This window comes from Ictidomys tridecemlineatus, chromosome 3 (assembly GCF_052094955.1).
Source record: "Ictidomys tridecemlineatus isolate mIctTri1 chromosome 3, mIctTri1.hap1, whole genome shotgun sequence".
In the NCBI taxonomy this organism is placed as follows: Eukaryota; Metazoa; Chordata; class Mammalia; order Rodentia; family Sciuridae; genus Ictidomys; species Ictidomys tridecemlineatus.
The window spans coordinates 165,330,812-165,358,762 of record NC_135479.1 but is presented as its reverse complement, the minus strand read 5'-3'; the positions used below and the strand labels follow the sequence as shown (position 1 = coordinate 165,358,762).

The window sequence follows — 27,951 nt, the reverse complement described above, 5'->3', positions numbered from 1 at the left end:
GCTTATTTATTGTAATTCTCTTATAAAAGAAGTGGACTAGGGGCTGGGATGTAGTTCAGTGGTACAGTGTTTGTCTAGCATGCGTAAGGCCTTGACTTTGATCCCCAGAGCCACCAAAAAAGGGGTGGGAGGTGGACTTTTGCAAAAATTTTATAAGTAAAACTACTTGCATTTGTAAACCTAATCAATAGCTTTTAGATATTTTGTTTAATCCTTAGACTAGCCTTGTGAAATGCACAGGTCAGGTAATATTATCCCCATACAATACATGAGGGACTAAATCTCAAAGATAAAATAGCTCCTCTAAAGTCACACAAATGATTAAGGGCCGAGCAGAGAAACCTAGCTTTCCAAATTATAATTAATTGCTTCTTCCACTACACCACTTGGCAAGGAATTTGCATGCAATCCTAGAGAACTCAAGTGGCAAAAGACTTGGATATTGGGGGATTAGCCAAATCATTTTCTTCACTTTCAGTGAATAATGGTCCTTCAAGGATTTCAAAGGAAAGAATGTTTGCTTCTTTCTCAGTTGAAAAATAGGGCTGACTTTCAAACCAGTTTGAGAATAAAAACCACTGGAGAAATATGAACCTAGACATTCCATCTCACTCCTACTCAAAACCACTGTCCATTGGTATGTAGAAGGGAAAAAAGAATAAAATTCAGGCTCCAACAATACGCTCTGCATCCAAGGCTTCCAAATCAAAATAATGTTTCATTTCATTCATTCACAGTATTTCTGAATACCTCCTGTGTTCAAAGCTCTGTGCTAAAGTCTGGCTAGAAAGTGGTTAATATTTGGTCCTTGTGAAAAGCTCTATTGGGAAAAATAGCCATTAAGCAACTATGCACATAAATTAACATTGCAAACAGTGCTAAACTCCATAGGAGAAAAGAATGGACTAAAAGGAAAGAACTAATCCAGATTACTATGGGTAGATTATCTAAAGTCTTGAGGAAGCAATATTTGAACTGAAGCATTAAGGGTACACAGGGGTCAGTCAAGAGTAGAGGGAGTTTCAGGCAAAGGGGACAGTATATGCAAAGGCTTAGGTCACAAAACATTTCTGGCATATAAGAAAACCAGTTAGTTTGACTGGAATATGGAAAGCAGAGGGGTAGTGTTATTAGATGATATTGGGGGAGAAGTTGGGAACCAGGTCTTATGCCTATTGAATCAGGCAACCATTGAAATGTTTTAAACTGCAAAGTGAAATAATGTGATGGATGTTTTCAAAAGAGTACCATGGTTGCTGTCTGAAGAACGGTTAGAAGAGGGAGAAAAAGAAAAAGTAAGAAAACTGATCCAAATGAGGGATAATGGTGAATTAGACTGAGTATTAGCAGTGGAGATAGAAAAGCCTGGATTTAAAAAAAATAGACAAAACAAAAAGTTGCTTCATTGAAAAAATAAATAAAATAGATAAACCCCTAGTCAGGCTAAAGAAGGAAAAAAGAAAGAAAACTCAAATTACTAAAATATGTGATGAAAAGGAAAAAAAATCACAACAGACATGATTAAAATGCAGAAGGTGATTAGAAACTATTTTGAACATTTATACTCCAATAAAATAGAAAATATCTGTAAGGAAAATAAAAAAAGAGACACAGAGACAAGATGCAGAGGCAGGAAAGATGGCTGCTTAGAAATTTTCTTAGCCACCAAGTATGCCACAGTCATGAAGCTATCAGAGATCCCAATCCCAAACACAGAATCCATTCCGAAGACAGCAACAAATTTCTAGAAACATATGACCTACCCAAACTGAATCATGAAGTCATACATGATTCAAACAGATCAATTTCAAGTAATGAAATAGAAAATGTCATCAAAAGCCTGCCAGTCAAGGGGGCTCGAGTGATGGCTCAGTGATGGAGCACTTGCCTAGCATGTGTGAGGCACTGGGTTTGATTCTCAGCACCACATATAAATAAATAAAATAAAGGTCCATTGACAACTAAAAAAATATTTTTAAAAAAATGCCTACCAATCAAGAAAAATCCAGGAGCAGATAGATTCTCAGGTGAGTTCTACAACACTTTCAAAGAAGAATTAATACCAATACTCCCCAAAGTATTCCATGGAATAGAAAACAATGGAACCCTTCCAAACTCATTTTATAAGGCTAATATCACCCTGACATCAAAATCAGACAAAGACTCATCAAGGAAAGAAAACTTCAGACCAATATCCCTGATGCACATAGTTGCAAAAATTCTCAATAAAATTCTGGCAGATCACATAAAAAACATGTTAAAAAAAAGTGCACCATGATCAACTGAGTTTCATCCCAAGGATGCAGGGTGGGTTCAACATATGGAAATCAATAAATGTAATTCATCATATTAATAAACTTAAAAACAAGAATCTATATGATCATCTCAATAGATGCAGAAAAAATATTTGAAAAATACAGCACCCCTTCATATTCAAAACACTAGAAAAACTAGGAACACACCTCAATATGGTGAAAACCATATTTGCTAAACCCAAGACCAGCACAATTCTAATTGAAGAAAAACTGAAAGCCTTCCCCCTAAAAACTGGGTGCTCTTTTTCACCAATTTTTATTCAACATCCTCCTTGAAACTCTAGCCAGAGCAATTAGACAGAAGAAAGAAATTCAAGGTATACAGATAGGTAAAGAAGAACTCAAACTATCACTATTTGCCAATGACATGATTCTTTATTTAGAAGAGTCAAAAAATTCCACTACAAAACTTCTAATAAATGAATTCAGCAAAGTAGCAGGATATAAAACCAACATCCATAAATCAAATGCATCATATACATCAGTGCTGAATCCACTGAAAGCTAGGAAAACTATCTCATTTACAAGAGCCTCAAAAAAATCTTTGGGAATCAATCTAACAAAAGAGGTGAAAGACCTCTACCATGAAAACTACAGAACACTAAAGAAAAAAGTTAAAGAAGACCTTAGAAGATGGAAAGACCTCCTATGCTCCTGGATAGGCAGAATTAATATTGTCAAAATGGCCATTTATTGCAATTCCTATTAAAATACCAATGACTTTCTTCCTAGAACCAGAAAAAGCAATCATGAAATTCATTTGGAAAAATATAAGAGACCCAGAATAGCCAAAGCAATCCTTAGCAAGAAAAGTGAAGCAGGAGGCAGAGGCATCACAATACCACACCTTAAACTGTACTATAGAGCTATAGTAACAAAATGACATTGGCACAAAAACAGACATATATACCAATGGGACAGAATAGAAGAGACAAACCTATGCAAATACAGTTATTTCATACTAGACAAAGGTGCCAAAAACATTCACTGGAGAAAAGAGAGCCTATTCAACAAATAGTGCTGGGAAAAATCGCTGCATGAAAACCCACTTCAAAGTGGATCAAAGAATTAGCCATTAGAACAGAGATCCTGCTACTACTAGAAAAAAGAAGGTTCAAATCTTCTCCATGTCAGCCTAGGATCTGAATTCCTTAGTGAGACCTCTAAAGCATAAAAAGTAAAATCAAGAATCAGTAAATGGGATGGATTCAAATTAAAAAGCTTCTTCTCAGCAAAAGAAACAATAATGTGAAAAGAGAGCCTACAGATTGGAAGAAAATCTTTACCACATGCACCTCAGATAAAGCATTAATCTCTGGGATATAAATAGAACTCAAAATCACCAAAAAAACAAGTAACCCAATCAATAAATGGGCTAAGGAACTGAACAGACACTTCACAGAATAAATATAATCCATCAAAAAGTATACGAAAAAATGTTCAACATCTCTAGTAACTAGAAAAATGTAAATCAAAACCACTCTAAGATTCCATCTCACTCCAGTCATAATGGCAATCATCAAGAATACAGTCAACAATAAGTGTTAGTAAGGATGTGGGAGAAAAGGTACACATTGCTGGTGGACTGCAAATTGGTACAACCACTATGGAAAGCCGTATGGAGATTCCTTAGAAAACTTAGAATGAAACCACCATTTGACCCAGCTATCCAACTCCTCGATTTATACCCAAAGGACTTTAAATCAGCATACTACAGTGATGCAGCCACCTCGATGTTCATATCAGCTCAATTCATAATAGCTAAACTATGAAACCAACCTAGGTGCCCTTCAATAGATGAACAGATAAAGAAAACGTGATATATATAAATATAGATATCTATCTATCTATCTATATATATATATATATTCCAATGGAATATTACTCATCTTTAAAGAAAAATGAAATTATGGCAATTGCCAGTAAATGCATGGAGTTGGAGAATATCATGCTTAGATAAATAAGCTAATCTCAAAAAACTACTGGCCAAATGATATGTAGATGCTAATTCACAATAAGGGGTGGGGGGTGCTAGGGAAGATATGAGTTACATTAGACTAGGTAGAGGGGAGTGAAGTGAGCCCAGAGGATATGGGGATAGGAAGGTTTCAGATGAATGAAACAGACACTATTACCTTATGTACATATACGACTGCATGACCAATGTGATTCTACAACATGTACAATCAGAAAAATGAGAAATTATACCCCATTTATGTATGATATATTGAAGAGTATAAATGCATTCTACTTTCATGTATAACTAATTAAAACAAATTTTAGAAATTTATAAAGTAAAAAAAATGAAATAAAATAAAAGCTAGTATTAGAGATATATTTAGAATTTAGAATCAAAATAAGTTTGTGATTAACTAAAAGTTGTGGGGGTGAAAACAATGACATCAGGAATGACTAACAAGGTTTAGCTAAGTAGATAAATCTTCTAATTATTGATATGAGGAAGCTGAGAGAAGGAGTCAATTTAACTGGAAAGTAGGGAGATACAGAAAACAAGAGTTCACTCTTAAATATCTGAAGTTTGATGTACATAGAATACATTAAATACATTCAAGTGGAGTCTGTAAAGTAAGTAGTTAGATAATGGTTCTAGAGCTCAGAAGGGAAGTTTGCTCTTTGAAGAGAATAACTGACATTTACATAAAACAAAACAATAGGAATGAATATTAAATATCTGTATCTACATATTCAAATTGACAGTGGAGTTAAGGGGTTTAGAAACATAGAGTAAGAGCAAGAGATAAATCAAAGAGAGACTCAGGCAAAGTTATAGAGAAGAGAGGGAGGTGAACCAATAAAGATAACATTTATGAAAAGTGAATGTTATTGATGTCCTTGGAAGAATTGTATTTTTTTTCTTTCCTACAAGTCTTGATTTCCCCTCAATTCAGACAAAAACACAAGAATAATCACTGTATTCCATTAAGAAACTAGTAGCATGGTGGGCACTATCATTACCTGATTCCACATCAAGGGAATATTTATCAATAGCCAAGTTCATGGTTTGGTAGGCAGTGGTGCAGAAGTCTTCGAGAATCATGTACACAGCATTGTTGACATTAGGAGGAACAGAATCGGCAAACTTCATTCGGCTGTTCACCACAATACTGCCATTTCTGAAGTTCAGGATTTCTAAGTTCTGGAACCCTGTGAGATTTGACTGGAGGTAGGGAACCAGCTACAATATACAAAAAGTGATAAATTTATCAACACAGCTTTGCATTTTTAAAAATACATAACAAAAGACAAAAACAACAAAGATGAGCCCCTCTCCTTCTTTTTTCCTAATTGTATTCTACCTGCATGTGAACTATTAATGAACAAAGCTATAAGTTAGGAATTATTTGAGAGTCTAAACTAAGAATGTCATGAGATTTTCACAATGATATTTGGGAACGTCATGGAATTCATAAACAGCTTTAGACATCCAGGAAGTTTATTTTCTTTGTTTCACTAAAGTTGGGCATAGATGCCCACAAAACACTGATATCACAGTAAGATTTTTTCTCATGTTATTTCAGGCCTAGAAGTCAAGGAATACAATCTTCAGTATCTAAATTCTCTAGCCTATCACATCACTCTCATGGCACATTTGTGTTTTCCATCTCTTGAATGCATCTGTGTTATTCTTCTATCAACCCTAGGCCATGATGCTCTCTGTGGGTGACAGAAAATGAATGAACACAGCAGATCCCACTTTCCTGGGCTTAGACATGGGTCTAAGACATGGGGTGTCAAGGGTTGGAGAGAGTCACCATGATTGTTCACTAATGCCCATGTTTCACTTTTTGAACTTACCAATTCTAAGAATCTTTGCTCCAGCGCTTTATACTCCAAAGAGTTTTTATTAAACAGATCCTCTGAAAACATCATGTTAGTCACTCGGAGGCTGAAGAAAACCACCAAAGCTCCAGCAGTTGGGGTGTGACTCAAGTCATCGCCTTTTGTGGGCTGAGCCACAATAGCCATCTCTGTGGAGTTAATATTTGTAGACATTTCCACATAACCACTGACCTTGCCATTTTGCTCTTGGATTAGTTCAGGTTGATAGTAATCTGTGCCTACACGATCCAGTTCTAATGAAATGTCCTGTACGCCCATAATTACTTCATCCTCCAGCAGGGTGGGGCTTGTGGTTGGAGGAAATTTGGCGGACTGTGTCATGGAAGCTTTTAACCAGAATGTGTCAGGACTCTGTGGTGTACTTGCCAATGTGTCTCTGGACAATTTTTCTAGGGAAGATGTTCTTGCTCCATTTGTATTTGATTCTGGCAATACGGTCCACACAGGCTGTATATCTGGTTTTACCACTGAACTCTTGCTGTCAAACTGCTCAGGGCTAGATAAATCTGTAGTTTGCTCTATATTCTCTTTCAGGAAGGCATTTATGTGATCAGTAGAAGCAGAAATTGCTACAGATGCTTTTGTAACTGAATTATAATCAATGTCAGGTACCTCTGATGTGTGCTTGGGAAAATTCAGAGATGCAGATTGAGTTGCAGACTCTGCAAAAATTCGCACAGTAGGTCCACCAAGGGGCTCTTCCTCTGCAAAGTTTGTGGATCCATCCTCAGGCCTATGTTTTGAATGCTCAATAATTTGGTAGGTGGAATCCATTTTGTCATTCATAACTAGTTTCTCATCTATACCTTCGGTTGGCAAAAGTGAATTTTCATCTTCAAGCCATGACTTGGACAGTGGTTCAGTGTTCTTCTCCAATAAAGACTCATTCCATGGCCAAGTAATCAGATCCACCCTTTGCCCAGATCCTGAACCTAAACCACTCTCAAATATGAACTCTTTTTCCATGGATGTATCTGGAAATGAAGGGCTCACTTCTAATTGATCTTTGACTTCAGAATCCAAGGAGTTCAAGCCAAAAGGTGTTTCTTGATCAAGATCTAAAGTAACAGAAGATGTCAGATATGGTGAGGATGTCAAGGACACACCAGAGTCTTCTATGGATGGTATTGTTTCTTTTGGCACATGTTGAGTGAATGAACTTGAAGGCAATGGATCAATAGAAAGAATATCTTGTGATTCTTCAACATTGGCTAAAAATAAAGTTTTCCATTCATTAATCTACAAAGTTGCAAAAATATATTCATGGTTCTTTGCTGTTTTTCTAGTTAAGCTAGCAGGTCTATAGCTAACTTTTAAATCTAGCAAATAAGAAGATACAGTAATTGGTTGTAATGTGGGGCAATCACTCATGAATATATCCTACTTCTCTAAGGATAAGATTGACTATTAAAATAATTAATCTTCAAACACTTGACTTTTTCCCATGAAAATAAAGAACTGCTAGTAGACATATTTTCAACAAAAACCAAATTCTCTAGTAACTTAGGGAGAAATTTTCTTGGAAATTGGGTTTCTCTTTGAATTCCCATTTTCTTTGTTAAAATATTTACCATCTGACTCACCTTGTGTTCAGATTCTTGCACTCATTATTTATATCTTTGTTCACATACCTCTTTCACCTGTATATACCAACCCTAAGCAACATTGATATTTTCTTTTCTCCACAATATCCAGAAGATCATTTTTATTTCTTTTTATCTCCTCAAATATTGCTCTAAGCTACTAAAATCTTTAGACTAGAATCCTATATTAATCCTATTAGAAGCTACTAGAATAATCTTCTTGGATGCTTCTTTTTACCACTTTAATATTCAAGCAAGCAAAGTAATTCTTTAATAGTAGTGGTAACAGTAACTTAGTTAAATTATATAGTTTTCAATATGAGCTTTAACATATCTACTAAGTGATTTCTACCCTACCTTTTCAAGTTCATTTTTTATTATTTACAGATGTGGACTCCCATCTAACCAATAAAATCTGTTTCCTCTCTAACACAGGTTTCCTAAGACATTTTCTCCTAAATGAATGCTACTATGCTTTTCTTTTCACCACAGTCTCTTCCTTTCTTCAAAACCCTTGCCATCTGACACATAAGGAAACACGAAGAAACAGGAAGTACTGGGGGAATGAAATTGATCAAATTATTTTGTGTGCATGTATGAATATATAAAACAAATCCCACTAACATGTAATTGTAAACACCAATACAAACTTTTAAAAATAGATAAAATTTTTAAAAAGAAGCATGAAAAGTGATTAAAAGTCCTTACCATCTTCTAATAAGTGGGATCCAGATGTCCTCTCCTCAGAAGCCACAGACAAGCCAATGTGAAGTGCTGCTGGGGTGACAGAATGAAGAGTCAAGCTATTAACCTCTAACACTTCCGGGGAAGAACCACGGACTGCCTTCGAGGGAACGGCTAATTTAGGTGTAGACACTAAATCGCCCAAAGGACTTTCTGACCAGAATTCCCTTCCAGTGGCTGAGGGAGGACCGGAATTGAAATCAAGTGGTGAAGCATTGATGAGGATAGATTCATCTGCTGAGGGCCATTCAGCTTGAAGGGTATTGTCCTGGGGGGAGAAAAAGGCTATATCACATCATACATAAAACACACACATAAAAATAATTTTAAAGACCACCAATCTATCCAGATTCCTGGATTTTCTAGGAAAAAGGAGGCAGCATAAAATTAGAGGGTAGAGAGATAAGGGCTCCAGAATAAAACACCTGATATCAAATCCCAATTCGGCCACTTACGGGTTGGAGAACCTAGAGAAAAACTATGTAACCGCTCAAAACTCACCTGTAAAAGGGACACAAATGAGAGCATCTATTTAAAAAAACCTACATAGTGAATTTGTGGGAGAAAATACTATTTCTTTTGCTTTTAATAGTTCTTTTCTCCCCATGTTTTTAGCTTAAATGTCTTTAATTCATAGAAATTACTAATCTATAATTTGTCAGCAAAGACCTAAGCCCATTGCTCACAGTGGGAAGAAGCAATTAGCAATTTCATTCATTATTCTGAAAGACAATTAAGATCCTTCATTTTTATCAGAAAAGTCACCACATTAAAGTGTGATCTATCTCAAATAAACAGCCAGGCCCATGAAATGGCATCACACCTACAAAATAACAAATTTCTCTTTCTAGTGACTTTTTAACTAATGTGGAATTGATTTCCTCTAAACATTTAGCTTCAAGAGTAGAATTAAACAGAAATACAACCCTTGACCATGTAAATATTTAATCTTATGAAGGGAAGTCTACATTAAAAAGTATCATGATGATGTTAAAGCAAAACAGACATGGCATTTGTGGGAACTGATATATTTTAATCTACAGTGGCATTAACACTGGAGTCTAATGTTGAAGTAAATGAACTGTATTAGAGAGAAGTGTACTGTATTGTAAAGAAAGAGGAAGCTGAAAGCCATCCTCAAATGACTAGATGCAACTACAAATGAGCTATAAAGAAAGATTACAGGATAATAAATTCCCTCTTCAGGAATCCTTCATTTGAAGTGAACCTGAGGATAGTAAGACTTGGTTCCCAAGTCAGACAAATAGGTGGGATCTAATCCAGGAGGGTTATGGTTTGGATATGAGGTATCTCCCAAAAGCTCTCATGTGAGACAATGCAAGAAGGTGTAGAGAAGAAATGATTGGGTTATAGCCTTAACCCAATCAGTTAATTAATCTGATGATAGGGATTAACTGAGTGATAACTAAAGTAGTAGGGTGTAGCTGGAAAAGGCAGAAATTGGGGGTGTGGCTTTGAGGTATATATTTTGTATCTAGCGGATAAAGTTTCTCTCTCTGCTCTCTGATCATTATATGAACTGCTTCCCTCCTCCACACTCTTCCACCAAGATGTCCTGCCTCACCTTGAGCCCCGAGGAGTGGAGCCTACTATCTACAGACTGAGACCTCTGAAACTGTGTCCTCAAATAAACCTGTCCTCCTCTACGTTGTTCTGGTTGGGTCCTTTTAGTCACAGCAGTGAAAAAGTGACTAAAATGAGGAAACCACTTCCAGCATTTACCTAGTAAATTTTAGTATATTAAGAATAGAGTATATTATCATCTGGAGGAGAATTCACCTTAAATAACTGCACACAGTGGAGGCAGCTTGCAAATCACTGGCCTGGATGTAGTGCTCTTACATAACTTGGCACCAAATAGACACACAGAGTTGCCTCATATTTTTGTCTATCAGATCTAAATTATCCTCTGTCCTTAAGAATAGACCTGATGGAGAGAGAAGAGTTCAATTTCAGATAAATATAAGATACAGTCTAGAATGTGAGAGAGAAAAAAAATTAAGTGAAAATAGCAACTTGTCTTTTCCAAAGGCTCAGGTGTTTTACCAGGCCATTCTATGGATTATAAAAATCTTATGTGGGAGGAAGGGCTGAGAATGCACAAGTGTGAGCAAAACAAAGGTCAATAAATTTTTAGAATTAGACTCTTAGGAATCATATAGTCCTATCATGTCTATTAAAGATAAAGAATTGTGGTTCATGGAGGTGAAATGCCCAATGTTGCCCAAAAATGCAAAAAAAATCAGAACTAGAAGCTGAGCATCTGGATTTTCCTGTGATTTCCCCACTACCACAGGCTATTCATTCAGAGGTATCTTTGAGTGCATATATCCAGATGGTGAAAGGATTCCCAAAGGAGAAACCAGAACAGACTTGGCTAATCAGGCATTTAGGCTTATCATTTCCAAGACCCAGGTGAACACAAAAGTGAGGGAGACAGAAAGGACATTTTCTAATGTTTAAACATCTGCTCTATGGAATAGGTTGGCTATTTTTATATAAAGAGAAGTTCCTTTCTTCTTTCCCTACCAACTATTTCTAGGTTCAAAAATTATATATATATATATATTTCTGGGGGAAAGTAAGAAAGCCATTTGCTCAATACCAAGTTCTTTTCTTCAGAAAAGTAGCTAGGGTGATGATGATGTCACCACATCAGGGAATTCACTTTTGTCCTCTTTTCTAAAAGTACCTCTAGATATGTGTCAAAGCAACTCATGCTTCCATCCAGGTCAGGAAGATTCACATTCTTGAAAATTCCAAATATGCTTTTAAAAAATTTTCAAATGAGATATCATAAGCCATTTAGCCCATGTTTCAGGAATTGAGTTCCATCAGACAGGGCCTGATGCTTAGTAGAAAAGCAGCTGAATTCTCAATAAAAAGAAGTCCTCAAAGCAGAGTATTTTAGCATCTCTAAGTAGCCATGTCTACTTCATAGCTATGGAAACTTGGGCAAGACCCTGAACCTTGTAATACATAATTTTTATAAAAAATAAATGCTTTTTAATTTTATAAAAAGTAAAAGTAGAACAATATCTTTAATAAGACTCAAGTTACCAACAGGTAACATGAAGTATAAAAGTAAGCAGTAGGACTTTTCAAATAAGGAAGGAAGATCATCTATTCCAAATAAATACTACTTTTAAAAAACTGCATGGGAGGGGCTGGGGATGTGGCTCAAGCTGTAGTGTGCTCGCCTGGCATGCGTGCGGCCCGGGTTCAATCCTTAGCATCATGTACAAACAAAGATGTTGTGTCTGCTGAAAACTAAAAACTAAACATTAAAATTTTTTAAAAAACTGCATGGAAGCTGGGCATAGTGCCCCATGCCTGTAATCCTAGCAGATCTGGAGGCTGAAACAGGAGGATCATGAGTTCAAAGCCTCAGCAACTTAGTGAGACACTAAGCAACTCAATGAGACCTTGTCATTAAATAAAATACGAAATAAGGCTGGGGTTGTGGCTCAGTGGTTGAGTGCCGCTGAGTTCAATTCCCAGCACCAAAAAAAAAAAAAAAAAAAAACCAACTGCATGGGGGCTTGGGCTATATAGCTCAGTAGCAGAGCACTTGCCTAGCACATGGGAGGCACTAGGTTCGATCCTCAATATCACATAAAAATAAACAAAATAAAGGCATGCTGTCTATTTACAACTACAATTTTTAAAAAAAACTGCTTGGTAATGAAACTTTCTTATACATTTTCAAAGGTGAATATTATACATGCCAGGAATAGCAGCACTTCATTTATTTTTATATCGATAGATGTTCCCATAGTAACAAATTCAATTTATGAATTCTTTTTTAAATTCAATGTAGTATACTGACAAGTTTAATATTATATTGGCCAGTTTCACATCTGCTAATGCCAGCTAAAAAGCTTGCTACTACTACAGAAAGCATACTTATTGTACAACAAATGAAGATTTTCACAGTGGGATGCCAGAAAACTGCCAAATTCAATCATGCAATATCCCTAACTCTAAAATAATTCTTAAAAATCCAATTTATTTTTTAAAAACTCACTTCTGTAATATAGTAAAAATCTTGCTAAAATAAGAGGAAAGGATGGATGGAAGGAAGGAAGGAAGAAAGGAAGGAAGGAAGGAAGGAAGGAAGGGAGGGAGGGAGGGAGGGGGGAGGGAAGGGGGAGGGAGGGAGAGAGCGGGGAGGGAGGGAAGACAGACCAGACATTTCTAATTCACAATTGTTTATATCTTATTATCACTCATTAACATTCTAATGGCTCAAATTCTTCATGTTCTCACTCAAATGTGGAAGCTAAACAAGTTGATCTCATAGATACAGAGAGCACAATAATAGTTACCAGAGGTTGGGAAAGGACCGGGGGCAATAGTTAGGGGGAGAGAGGCTGATTAACAGGATCCAAGTTAAAGTCAGTTAAAGGGAACTATCTAGTCTTCTGTAGCACAGAGGTGTGATGATAGTTAACAATATGGTATACTTCAAAATACTTAGAAGACAGATATGAATATTTCTAACACAAAGTAATGAAAAATCTTGAGGTGATGATATAATTCATTCCCATTTGATCACATTGCATACATATATAAAAATATCACACTGTACCCCATAACTATGTGTAATCATTACATATCAATAAAAAAATTTTAAATATTCCAATGTCTCCTAAATTGTTAATGAATGCTCTGCAGTTATCACTGTTCATTAAAGTAAGGATTTGGCTTAAATGAAAAGGGAACCAAATGAATTACAGTAGATGGGGTAGAGAGAGAAGATGAGAGGGGAGGGGAGGGGAGGGGAGGGGAGGGGGGATAGTAGAGGATAGGAAAGGCAGCAGAATACAACAGTCACTAATATGGCATTATGTAAAACAGTGGATGTATAACCGATGTGATTCTACAATCTGTATACGGGGTAAAAATGGGAGTTCATAACCCACTTGAATCAAAGTGTGAAATATGATATGTCAAGAACTATGTAATGTTTTGAACAACCAACAATAAAATTTGTTTAAAAAGGGAACCACAGCAACATAAATGAGCAACAAGCCCAGTTAGTCACTGCTTGCCATCATTAAAGTAGCAGCCATTTCTGACACAAAGAAAAGTGAATTTAATAACATCAGATCTTCTTGGTTTTCAAAAGAAGCTGGAAATCTGTATTTTCATGTAAAAATCTAATTTTTAGTTGTTGGTTTATTTTTAAAACTTCATTGCAAAATGCATGTCTACAGCTAGATGTAGCCAGCTGGTCTCCAGTTAGCAACTTCTGCCTGCTATAGGAATCCTGTCTGGACACCATGATTCCAAAATATCACAGACATGTGGTTACAGAAGTCCCAGGTTGAACGTGATTAGAAGGAGCTAAAACAAGTGGTGCCCTCATCTCTCTCTGCCATTGCACTCGGATGGACATCCAGGATAGCATCTGCATCGACTTGTTTGTTTAGAAGTCTGTCTACTACCAGACTGGAAAATTCTGGGAGGCAGGGCCACACCTTATTCATCTAAGTTTCCCCAGCACCTGACACATTAAAAGTACAAAATAAATATATTTGAATGAATGAATAAACAAACACCAAATGAATGTACACTCTGATGTCAATATCCCCATCCTTTTTTTCTCCAAAATGGAACTCTGTGAAAAGGTTCTTTCCAGAGATTCCATATTTCAAAATTGAGTTCTTCTATTGCTAAGTAGAAGATTTGTCTACATAGATCAATGATCAAATGAATTGGGGGCAGATTTTCCAATTTCCATTGCTGGCTTAATGACAAGAAACAAGTATTTCATACAGCTGACACGAGACAAAAAGAAGTCTTAAGAAAGTAGAAGAAGTGGGGAGCATAGATGAGGAGTCCCCCTCTGGTATCTGTGATAGTAAGTGATCCCTGTAGTCATTATAGATAGGTAGGGCACTGCCATTGTGGCTGCACTGTGAATATTTTAACTGCACTCAAGGATGTTATTTTCTTTTCTACTGGATGCTTCCCTGTAAGTGAAGTGGAAATTAGAGATGTAGAGATGGAAGAGGAATTCCTCCTGGAGTTGGTAGTAAGAACAGAAAGTAAAATTCATTCCACGCTGTTGATGTGCAAATGGAAGTGTTTTCAATCCAGTTGAAAAGGAGACCTGATTTATAGTTCCTGTTATTTGTCAGCTAGTTGATATTTTTACTCTTCCTTCTTTCCCTTCCACACACACTCACACACTATTCTATATGCTTTGGTGTCCAAACTTTCTTCAATACAATCCTTGAAATTAAAGTCTATATTCTGAACTTGTACATCAATTTATACTCTTATCTATAAAAACTATGTCTGGATAACTTTGAAAACAACTCACTGGACACATATAGCTTAATTATCACCAAACAAGTATGAACCATAAATATTAAGTTTTCTACCATGTGTCGAGTTTGGCAATGTAAGACTTCATTTAACTACCATGGAAAGCTTAAATTTTCTGAACCAACACTTAGTACCCATGAGCTGACAATTCTGAGTAATGTTCCAGGGATGATGCAAGAGAATATTTGCAATGGGAACAGCTTGAGAAGCTCATGATGCCAAAGTAAGCAGGTGAGGACACAAAGGAGAAAAACCGGGTCTAAGCAAGACATAGAAACATACCAGAATAGATGGAGGTGTTGTCTGAAGACTTGAACTTTGGGTGTCCCAAACTAGATCTTCAGTTTGGGGAAGCAAAACTCCTCTCACTGAGAAAAGAACAATAGTAAACAGCATTTAATTGTGACACTATTTTATTTGAAGTGCAGCAACAACTAAAAACCAAGTTCTTCCTCCTTATAGTTTAGATTTTAGCAGAACAGATGAGGTAGACTCACAAAATGTTTGCAACATTGTTTAGGTATTTTACTTATATTAGCATAATCTATCTGAATTATAAGAATCTAACATAAAACAAAGATCCTTCCCATTATTATATTTAGGACCCTCATATTATTTCCTTTTCTTCCTCATGACAGCTTTCACTCTTTTTCCAGATTCCTAAGAAACAGTTATTTTCAAGCTGATTTTTTTTCATTTTAAGAAAACTAAACCAACATTTTAATTCATTAGAACAATGTAAGAATGGTAGAAAAAGTATGAAAAATATTCCCTTTTTGCCAGAAAGAGACTTTGAAAAATGGTCTTCAAAACCAAAAAGGTTTATTATGTAATAATAATAAAGGGTAATAAAAAAGAGTAGATTGTATAATTTATTTCAACAAAGATTTACTGAATCTTTGCTAGTTACCATAGACTTTGCCAAAGTTAAAGCTATAAATATTAATAAAACTGAGTTTCTCTTTTGGAAGCACTGTTATAGAGAAAAAATACAAACTGGAAATTATAAAGCAATATATATATGAACATGGACAAAGAAGTAATTGGGCTTTTTGTCTGAAGGAGAATAGGAATCATAAAAGCTAAAAAGTGGTGATTATAAGGAGGAAGATTTAGTGTATGCTGCTAAAATAGGAGCAGGGTCTCTTTATTCACCTGTACCCACTGGCCAGCCATAGAGGGATCAAGCAGAAACAAAAATTCTATTTGGCTTACATATTTTCCAAAATTCTTTTCAAATGTATATATAATTTTCCCATCTTCTATGAGAAATAGAAGATCGAGGATGATCACATTCAAGTTTCCTAGAAAGTATAGAACTCTGAAATTGGTATAACAATAGAAATGTATTCTAGGAACAAAATTTTGAGTAATTAAAACCTACATCTAATGAAAGATCAAGACACTCGAATAAGTTGGTACTGAATATCTTAAACATTTGTTGAACTTTCTTCCAAATTTTAAGAGAGTTGATGACTCTTTTTAGGACACCTTTTAGGAGGTAGTTCTACTTCCAGGCTCCACATAAAAGGAAGATCTTACAATGTTGTTTGTAGATTTAGCTTTCTAGTCAACCACTTTGCCTACTGCATCCATTAATCCTCATGGCATACTCCTACCTCCTGGTTGCTGACCTTGGTATTTGCACTTATCTGCTCAGTTTAGGTTTCAATCCCTCTGACGTCTTTACTTCATAAGTATCTTTTCTCTGTTTCAACCCCATATCCACATTCCTGAAGTCTTCGCCCATATGCTATCCCCTTGGTTAGCCCCCAGTTTCAGATTACAAGTTTCTTTTCTATTTGATATTTCATATGACCCAAATATTCCAACAAGATTTAACAAAGAAAAAGGAGTTTATGAAAAAGGGAGCCCAGAGTACCCACCCTGCTCCAAAATACAAATACTCTCTAATGTTTTAGAACTAATAACTTTATGTCACTATCACCCACTGAAGAGAAAGGTTTCTCCATCTTAAGGCTCTAAGTCCTTCATTAAAAGGACTTCCTCAGCACAGTGTGTCAAATTAAAAAAAAAAAAAAAAAAAAAAACAACATTAGTCTGGCAGCCAAAATAGTTGTAAAGCAACTTGAAGTTTTAGTCAAGCCGAGTAACTTTCTAAAAATCTTACTTGGGTACTAAGGGATCATATCACATATCACACACAGTAAATCAATGTGTTTGTCTCTGTCTCTTTCTCTCTCTCTCTCAAACACACACACACACACAAACACACACACACCACACCTTACAGTTTGAATCTGGAATGTCTGCAAAAAGCTCATGTGTTGAAAGTTTGGTTGCCCAATGCAGCAATGTTCAGAGGTGGAGCTTTTGGAAAGTGATGGGATCATGAGGAATCTGATCTCATCAGTGGATTAATTCACTGATGGGCTCATAACTGACTGGACTATTGGGAGGTGGTAAAAACTGTCGGAAGTGGGGCCTCATTCAAGGAAGGAAGGAACTGGGGGCACTGAAAAGGTATCTTTTGTCCCCAGCCTCATCTTCTCTTTGCTTCCCAGCCACCATGAAGTGAGCAGCTCTGTACCACTACACCGTCTGTGCCCTGATGCTATGCCTTGCCACAGACCTAAAGCAATGGAGCTGGCTGACTATGGATCGAAACCTCTGAATCAGTGAGTCAAAATAAATCTGATCTCCTTTAAGTTGTTTTTTCTCAGGTATTTTGTCAAAGCAACAGAAAGCTCACTGATACAGTCACAAATACATTCTTATAAGCCTACACCACACACACACACACACACACACATACACACTCACACACACACAAATTAGTACTACCTGGAAAGAAAAGATTTTCCTTTCTCTCTAAATATTTTTTCTTCAAACCCCAATCTTCCAAATCTTGGTTCCCTAATCTATTCTATTCTCCTCTATTAATAACTATTTGTTTTTCCTATATAGTCTCAACAAGACTCTCTGGTTTGTAGTGTCCATTTTTGTCTGTTTATTTACATGCACACACACATACACACACAAAGGCTTAGGTGGTCACTATTTGAAAGATATTAAATAAGCTAAATTTGGCCTATGCAGGCTTCTGAACTCACATACCTGAGTCCTTACATACAGAGCTACAATCTAACTCAGTATACAAACAAAATGAAAACCTAACTCAGGAATTTGTTTTTGTAATGTGTAGCAAAGTGTCATCCAGTCACAGTGACTGAGTTTCCATCAAATTATCAAATAAGGTAAACATTGTTTTTAACCAACCCATCTATCTCTATACCTCACTTTCATTTGCCATATATCATTTCTCATTTTCTATCTATAAATATTACCCAACCATATGGAAACCCTGGAGTCTTACAAAATTTTACAAAGTCTTCTAGGGGCTATCTTACTAAAAAAAATCACTCTTTGTTTAATTAACCTGTTAAATTTAATTTGTCTAAAGTTTTTTCTCTTAAAAAAGAATACAGGTTCATTTCTCTTTAAACTCTGTGGGAGATGGAGAAGCTATAAAAATGCATTATTATTAATATTGCTCTCACACATGGATTTTTATTTTTGGCAGTTGGTATGTGCCCCATCCTGTCACTTCAGTAAACATACTCTGCTGAAGTTTTAAAAGCTAAACTACCAATGAGTGAAGAAATCATGAGAAGCAAACATGAAGTAGCAAGTAGATTAACAGGACTTGTGTCCTGATGAGTTAAGATGTTAAGAACTAGCAGCACAACTCTAAGCAAGTTGTATTCCCAGGTCACCTGGGCCACTTTTAGTCCCCAAATCCCGAACAGTCACCCTCTCCTTGATGATCCTGGATCCACCTGCTCATTATGGATCAGAGCCAGCCCACCATAGCCATCTGAATTCAAACAGAGTATTGAATTCTCCGGACCCAGTTCTTCTTTGACCATGATCGCCCATCAGCTATTCTGAACTGCTTCTCTCATCTACTCTCTGGCTTTTAAGCTTCAACCAGCTGAGTTTCCTCTAGAGAGTTCATCCTTGGTTGCCTTTAACCCACAGTCTGTTTCAATTCATATTTCCAGGTACTACTTTCCTTTTTAAAAAAAAAATACTTTGCTCTAATCTCTCCAAACTATTTCTAAATGTCTTGCTATTCTCTGCTTTCCCCACTTTGTGACCTTCCTAGCTACAAATATTCCCCCACACCCCCACCAAAATCCTAATTACTCTATCCAAGATTGCAGCATGACTAAAGCTCCATGTGTATCAAGATAGCTCCTGTCTTATGTAGTCTAGGAAGGCTCAGAACCGCATGTAATTAGGGAAATTAGTTTTTTCCAGAGCAAACTAAAATTATATATAAGACTTCATGATGGATATCAAACTCACCATTGATAAGCTGAAGAGAATCAGGATCTGGATTCAAGGAGGAATTCCCCAGCAAAAAATTCTGGTGCAGGGTCTCAGCAATATAATCTCTGAAATTACTAATTGTATAAACAGCAGTGGGCTTATCATTCAGTTCCACAAGGCCATGGTTTTCCACCTTGTTGGAATGGAGACTGATTAGGTCCCAGGTGGTATTGCTGATGGCCTCACCATTGAAGGTAACTGCATAATGAACGTCTAAACCACTGTGGATGAAAAGAGAACAGATTAGGTCCAACTCAGGAAGGACAAAGAAAGAAGCTTTGAATCCTTAAAGAGCAAACATTAAACCTAAAAGGGAATCTCAAAGATATGAATCCCATCAAAATTCTGACACTGGGCAACATTTTGCCATCCATTCCTTTCCAAAGAATGGAGGTCACAGCTCTAAAAAACAAAGCAAGAGTTCTAATGAAGCCACACAATTAGCTCTGAAGAATTACCTTTATCTTCTCCTTCAAAGCCAACTCGTTTCTCTTCACTACCAGCCTTCTCTCTTCTAGATATCAATAAATTTCTTAAGTCATATGATTTGCCCAGACTGAGTCAGGAGGATACACACAATTTAAACAGACCAATAACAAAGGAGGAAATAGAAGAAGCCATCAAAAGACTACCAACCAAGAAAAGCCCTGGACCGGATGGGTATACAGCAGAGTTTTACAAACCTTCAAAGAAGAATTAATTCCAATACTTTTCAAGTTATTTCAAGAAATAGAAAAAGAAGGAGCTCTTCCAGATTCATTCTATGAGGCCAACATCACCCTGATCCCGAAACCAGACAAAGACATTTCAAAGAAAGAAAACTACAGACCAATATCTCTAATGAACTTAGATGTAAAAATCCTCAATAAAATCCTGGTAAATCGAATACAAAAGCATATCAAGAAAATTGTGCACCATGATCAAGTAGGATTCATCCCTGGGATGCAAGGATGGTTCAATATACGGAAATCAATAAATGTTATTCACCACATCAATAGACTTAATGATAAGAACCACATGATCATCTCAATAGATGCAGAAAAAGCATTCGACAAAGTACAGCATCCCTTTATGTTCAAAACACTAGAAAAACTAGGGATAACAGGAACTTACCTCAACATTGTAAAAGCTATATATGCTAAGCCTCAGGCTAGCATCATTCTAAATGGAGAAAAACTGAAGGCATTCCCTCTAAAATCTGGAACAAGACAGGGATGCCCTCTCTCACATTTCTATTCAATTTAGTTCTCAAAATACTAGCCAGAGCAATTAGACAGACAAAAGAAATTAAAGGTATAAAAATAGGAAAAGAAGATCTTTCCCCATTAGCATTTCTCCTCCCTGATTTCAAAAAGTCTTTCTAAGTCCTCCCAGTAATGGTAAATCATCTTATAAATTTTTATTATGGTTGTTGAAAATTAAGTACTAAACCATAGTTAATTATTGTGCAAGAAAAACTTTAAAACTTTAAATTAAAAAATTAAAACTTGGCAGGAAAGATAACTCCAAAGTTTATGACTTCACTGCCCTTCATGACATTAAACAGCTTTGTGTCTAACTTACATATCCTTTCCCAATTAACTATATAAAGTTTCTGCTTTTCAAATGCTGTAGAAACTCTCTCTTTTTCTTTTGCTGACTCTCATTAATTAATTAAATGAAACCTTAATAAGTGCTAAAAATAACTTGGGAATTATGAAAAAGTGGATAGTAAGAAAGCCTAAGCAAAGAGAATAAAGGAGAGAAAGTAAAACATATGTAATTAAGTAGGAGTTAACATGTTATTTGACATTTTCTTAAATAGTCATTTGGGAGAAATAACACAGAATACAAAATTTTAAAGCAAATAGGAATATTCCTTGACTCTCAGTCAAATTTCTCCTAACTAAAACCTAACATTTTATAAATCTAACAATGTGACAGGCATTTTACATTATTATTTTCATAATAACCTGAAGAAAAAAGGCTTTGCCTTCAGCATATTGTTAAAGAAACAGAGCTTTAAAGAAATTAAAAGACTTTTTTAAAATTCATCATAAAGATGTGGCAAAGTCAGGGTTTAAACAGATCTGTCTGACTCCAGCCCCTGCATTCTGAACTACTATGCTACACTCTCAGTAGCTTTAACAAAACTATTATCAGAAAAAGTCATTCTGAGGACGGCTCTGTGCTAGTCACCACTGTGCCTGTCCAGACTGTCTCTGTACACAGCCATCACACAGTAGCCTGCAAGCCATACAAAGATCCCTCCAGAGGAAAGGAGACCAGTACCTTCCAGAGGTAAGCAATGCCAAACAGATGTGCAACGGAAGCCATCTGCTACTTCAGACATTTCATGGCAGCAAAATGACTCTCAAAGTATAAGAATAAATTAAATGTATCTTTCTCTTAACTTATTTATATATTCATATATATCCTTGATTATAGTCTTCATTGTTTTGTAAAAAGATTTTGTTACAGTGACTATAAAGGGGCCCCTTTGAAATTAAAAACCACAAATTGTTTTTCTTTTTTCCTCTCCCATTTCCTGGTAACCTGAATTTTTTCCATCCCAGCTTCCTGAGAATGGAAACTGAGAAGGTGCCCCCCTGGCCCTGGAGGGTGCCAACAAAATTGGAATTATAACCTATCTCTGGCTAGCACAGTCTAGTTAAATCTTCATGCATACACTTTCTGAATTTTGTTCCTATAAATTGTAACCTCTCTGTAGAAAGGAAAAAGACATCTGTTTTGATCAAACTGTGATTAAATTCATTTTTCCTTTTTATGTCTTTTTCTCTATTTCTGATTTGTGGGCAGGCAACCAAATCCAGTTATTTGGGACTCCAGCAGCCTAGGTAACATGACTACCTTTTTCTTTTTCAGATTATATCCCTAATATTCAGCTTGTTACTAGCAGTGAGAAGCACCACAGTCTACTAGATGAACAGAAATCTATACTTATCTGAAAAAAAAAAAGAAAACTTAAGACTATCCAAATTATTTACGTATCTAAAGAAAAAGTATCAGAAAAATGAGGGTGATATCATGGAGAAAAAAAAAGAACTGGTAAATAATTTATGTTACTGTTTAGTGTAAAATTTCTGACCAGAGTACTGAAGCTTCCTTATAAGGTACAACTGTAGATTGTAGACAGATACAACAAACTCTCACAGCTTGAGGAGGCTGGTCTTTAAGATCGTCTAATTTCCTCTTCCTGATCTCAAATTAGCAAAGTGAACTTTCAATTGTAAATCCCTATAAATTTTCCTGTTGAGAGAGAATGCATGAGCCAGTCAATGCTATAACTGGACAGTTGGCAAATGCATGCCTCCTTCTAGATAAGTCAATGGACATCCTAAAGAATTCTGTCTTTTGTGGCTTGGGAAACATGCTTGGTCTTAAGAGACCTTCCTGAGAGTACTGGCTGATTTTGGACTTGCCCAGACCTGCCTGGTGCCAATGACACTCTGGATTACAGGAGTTGCCATGAAGGTGACACCTCACCTGCTATACCAACAATCAAACCTCTTTGATACATTTGTCCCTGTTAGCATATAAAGGCTTTTTTTTAAGTTGTTTGTTTTAATCAGGGAGGAGAACCACTGAGTTTCTTCAAATCTATTTTCCTTCCAGACCTGAAAAGCTGCCTCTTCTACAGAGGTGGTATAGGGGTTTTAAAAATGGTAGCTGATTCCTCTTGACACTGATACTCTAAGTGCTTAAAAAAAAAAAAAAAATCTGTTGTACATCTAGAACATCCCTTAATCCTTTTAACAATTAAATCCTTTTAATTTTGCACATTAAAATATGTCGAGCCATGAGTAATTTCTAATCTTTCTTTATAAGGAAAGAAATACAGTAAAATATGCTAAAATAACCAAGGGATTGTTCCAAGGTGGAATCAAATAGTAAGAGAGACATCTACTGGTCAGAACTTACCACACCATACTTCCCATTGCTCTTTATAAACCTTCAGTCATTCTGATGAACTGGCTGACCACAGGTACCACACATTGCTCTGCCTCTAGATCTTTGCATGTCCTGTTTCCTTCTCTCTGCAATACCTATTATTGCCTCTCATCTCATATATCTTTCACATACACATAGACAAACATACACACACCTTCTTCATCTGGGTATTTCTTTATTTGCCATAGTTCAGATGTCACCTCCCTGGGAAACCTCTTTCTTTTTGTATTAATTTATTTTTTATCCTACTTTATTATATATGACAGCAAAACACATTACAATTCATATTACGCATATAGAGAACAATTTTTCATATCTCTGGTTGCATACAAAGTATATTCACACCATTCTTGTCTTCATACGTGTACTCAGGGTAATGATGTCATCTCATTTCACTGTCTTGTCTACCCCCTTTCTACCACTGAAGATACGAGTCTATGATCCTGTTCTATCTTTCCCATCAACTGTATAGGCACAATAATTATTCATCTCTGTGTCCCAAACGTCTAGAACTTAAGCCTGGCTCAGAGTAGTTCAATAAATACTTTTGAAAAGAAAACAATTGTAAGTTTTATTTGCAAAGACAGGTAGATAATTGAACAGAATTTGTACCACTTAAATGGTATTATGTAATTAATCTGAAGCATTTTCACTCTCTACATATAAAAAGAATAATTTTCACCATACAGAGCATAGATATTACCTTCAGATGTGTGTATCTTATTGGTAGTCATTTTAGAGACATCGTTTTAGGGCCATAGCCCAACTCTGTGAGGATGTACATCCTCTTGCCAAGCTCAACAGGAAAGACCATACCATCATATCCAAAAAGTTGGGCATCTCCTTGGGATGCGTGCATGACCTATTTCATTTATTTGTAGTGTATAACATATCTCAACAACAGAATGAAGTGGTGGAAGAAAAGGGGAAAAAAGAAGGAAAAAAATAAAGGAAGAAAGAAAGAAGGAAGAAAAGGAGGGGTGGAGGAAGAGAGAACAGAGATGAAAGGAGGAAAAGCTATGCCAATTAGTACTTGAATTGGTTACTGAGTTATGTAGGGCATCAGACCAGGAGAGCCAGGCATTTTATAGAGACTTGCCATGTGCCTTATGTGGATTTTAAATATTACAAGGAAGAGATCAAAAGAAATTCCCCCAAATGTAGAAAGCTATGCAAATCGGGCAATCTAGGTTACATTACTAGCCTTATTATTTGCTGGCAAAATATTATTTGCCATCCATTGTTTCTATTGGACATCTCAAAATAATACTTCTATTATAATCAAACTTGTCTATTAATTATAAATTTATTAAAGAAGATAAAATGAAGCCAGGTGTGTTAACACATGCCTGTAATCCCAGTGACTCAAAATAAAAAAATAAAAATTGCTGGGGTTGTAGCTCAGTGGTAAAATGACCCTGGATTAAATCCCCAGTGCCAGGAAAAAAAAAAAGATAATATAACTCAGAGAGGTACTATAATTTATTACCATGTTTTGTCCTGGAAAGAGAACTCAAAGAAATATTTGAAGTACAAAAGTGTATTCTTAGCTAAGGCCAAGAACTTCACTGTGACCTAGAACAGGCTGAGTTCTGACCCAGTGATAGGGTACAAAGATGTCTCAGGATGAAGGACAGATTAAAAGAAAGCCAAGAGGACAAGGAAGTCCATACATAGAATACATACTGGTAGGTAAACCACTATCTGACTGAAGAAAGTTGTGCTGGCTCTCTGCCCTCATAACTCCAAGTTAACCAGTGTGTTTCATCTTCTGAACTGGTCTGAAACAGTTATAAATAGAAAAGAATTTGTGTCTGACAGCTACTTCCAGAAACCTCAGTCACGTGGAGAAGTTCACCCTTTCTTGTTCTCTCATCTCAATGCCCTGATTGCAGATTTTTTTAAAGTAAAAAATAGTGGTATCACATTTCATCAAGATCAACCAAAATAAGGATATTTCAAAGAAACTCAGACATTCCTGGTTCTTCTAAGAAGAAGGCATAAACTTTCAAAGCCGGAAGCTGAAGTTATAGTGTCTTTACCATATTTACATTATTGACTTACTTCAAATGGATCCTGCTAACAACATAATGAGCAAGTACAAATGCTTAGAGGAGAGAGAGAAAAGGGTATGTGTCCTATAAAGAACATTGTTGTACCACACAGTTATTCATATACAACTCAGATTTAAAGTAAACCAAAAAGTTCCAAGAATTCTATCATAAAATCTAATGGCTTCATATTGAATTGTTGTCTGTGCCCCTATGCAGGGCTACTGGCACTCAACAAATGGATACCATTCTTTTTATCATATGGTTAGCGTCAAGATCTAGGTTTGTTTTAACATTCTAATCACCCCAAGAGGACAGCAATTAAACAATATGGCCTTTGGGCTGAGTGCAGACCTCAGCAGATATACCTATAATACATATACACAGAGCAGTTTGCATACACTGAAAAAACAAATTCTGATTAACTTGGTCAAAATATCTGATATCTCCTAGTCATATAACTTAGGGCAACAATTTGCCTTAAGTCAATTTGCCTTACTGAAGTAAAATTTCCTCCGCTCCAAAGAGAAAATATTCATTCTCATTTTTACTAACTCATAGGGATACTGAGATGATAAAATTTAAAAAAATAAGAACTAACACTTTGACATAAGTCTGAAAGCCCTTTTCATTAGATGGTACATTCCTAGAGAATAGAAACCAAGAGTCACTCATTTTTCTATGCAGTTTCCCAAATTATTAGGCTTCCAAGAAAAAATAAATTTGGAATACAAAGATAAAAATGACAAAAAATCTTCAAAAGGTGTATTAATTGTGCTTTATATTATGCTTCTAAAAAATTCTGAGATCAGATGTTTTTACAAATGAACTATTATAGGTATCAGTTTCTCACCTTCATTTATGACTTAAAGTACCCTTGACTATATTATTGAGTGACATTTTCATGAATGCAAGTTATTATTTCTATTTGAATTAAGCATAACTCAATATTTAAAGTATTTGGCAGTCATCAGCCTATACAAGGAGTTTATGAACTCCATAGTCTGTGAGTGGAATTCAGTCTACTGTTCATAAAAAAAATGGATCTTACATCTTAAATGGTTGAAAATAATTTTTTAAAAGAATATTTTGTGAAATTTGAAATTACATGAAGTTTAGATATTAGCATATATAAAGTTTCACTGGAACACAACAAGGCTCTTTAGTTTACATTATATTGCCTATGTCTACTTCTACCTCAGACTATATGGCCTGTGAAGTCTTATATATTTACCAAGAGTTTACCAACAATTCTATCAGAAAAAGCTTGCCAGCCCCTGATCTATAAGGAGACAGCAGTGAAACTGGAAATGACTAAAGAATTGAGTCACGCTCCCCTGGACCTAGGGCTGACATGTTTTCTAAACTACCTCCTGATTAGAAGGACAACACAGAAAGTGCCAAAAGTATTTTACCTGCCATTATCCTTAGGGAACCTGAAAATGAAGATGACAAGTGTTAATCAGAGTTCAAGACAGTTGTAATTGTCACATAATTCCTCAAGGTACAAGTTATTTATATATTTCTTCTGATTTTCTTTGAAATGCCTTCTTAAATGAAAATACTTGTATAGTAGCAGTATCGACAAATTCCTACAGACTGAAGAAAGTGAAAAAAAGTGAAGAAAATATTCTACTTTAAAACCAATAGTTTTTAGTCTTTTAAACTTTTCTTTTAAAATAGTTGAAATAATTAATATGTGGTTTATAAATAAACTTTTCAGTAGATCATAGAATTTCTGTTTGGGGCATTAAAATTGGGAATCTTCTTTTTTGAGATGCAATAGTATTATAATAAATGAAAAGAAAATCAAATGTACAGATCTGTACTAAAATAAAACATTCAGAAATTTCAGACCTTACTAAAAAAGATATGATCCTTTAACCCTAGGGGAAAGGGACTCATAAATTGAAATGAACATTTTCTAGAATAACAACAAAAAATAGAGCAATAACTTTAAAACTCTAAAGGAAAATTACTTTCCAACCAGAATTCCATGCCTACTGAAACTATTTACCCCACAGAAGGATCAATTATGGATACTTTCACACATGCACAAAATCAATGAAATTCTCTTCCATACATTTTTTAATGCTTCACCAAAATGAGGATGCATATCCAGAAAGAAGTTTATATAGACCATAACAGAGAACAAAGGAATCACAGATCATCTCCTGAAACCCAGGCATGGAGACATTAAAATACAGAATAAGTTCTATACAAACTAGTCTCCCCAATAACAGTAAAAGAAGGCAAACACCAATTTGTCTCATGGGATACTCCCAGTTGAGAAATACAGATTAGAGTGACATTTGTGGTTAATAGACTCATTCATGGAATGGCACGACATTAAATTTAAATGAAATATGAATGTAAAGAAAGAGAAAACTCAGTTAATCAGGTTCTATACCATAAGGCTCTAAGAGTAGCAAAAGGTCAGAATGACTGATAGGATATTTCCCAGCCCTTAGTATTTATTTTATATAAAATACACACAAAAATAGAACTTTCCATGTGCCAAAAATATGTTAAGCATTTAACAAAAATTAATTCACTGGATGCTCATCAGGATTCATTAAGGATACATTTATATGTTCCACATAAAAACCTAAGGAACAAAGAAACCAAGAATTTGTTCAAAGTATTTCAAAAGCATTTTTTAAGCAAAGCAGAGTTAATAAATTTCTTTTTTTACAAATGAAAAGTTAAGATCTAATAATATACCCAAGCCAT

The 27,951-nt window shown here is 35.6% G+C and overlaps 1 protein-coding gene across 4 annotated transcripts in view; it reads right to left on the bottom strand.

The window, feature by feature from the left end:
- Impg2 (interphotoreceptor matrix proteoglycan 2) overlaps positions 1 to 27,951 on the bottom strand; it is an 88,221-nt gene that overhangs the window by 12,509 nt on the left and 47,761 nt on the right. For 3 of the 4 annotated variants that reach the window (XM_078044320.1, XM_078044321.1, XM_021733083.3), the window contains exons 10-15: positions 26,634 to 26,654; positions 19,193 to 19,437; positions 15,143 to 15,228; positions 8,468 to 8,771; positions 6,132 to 7,387; positions 5,292 to 5,511 (exon numbers count right to left, since the gene is read on the bottom strand). In XM_078044320.1, the coding sequence (XP_077900446.1) occupies positions 5,292 to 5,511; positions 6,132 to 7,387; positions 8,468 to 8,771; positions 15,143 to 15,228; positions 19,193 to 19,437; positions 26,634 to 26,654 (2,132 nt within the window). The remainder of the gene's footprint in view (positions 1 to 5,291; positions 5,512 to 6,131; positions 7,388 to 8,467; positions 8,772 to 15,142; positions 15,229 to 19,192; positions 19,438 to 26,633; positions 26,655 to 27,951) is intronic. The other variant, XM_078044322.1, reaches the window with a different exon arrangement.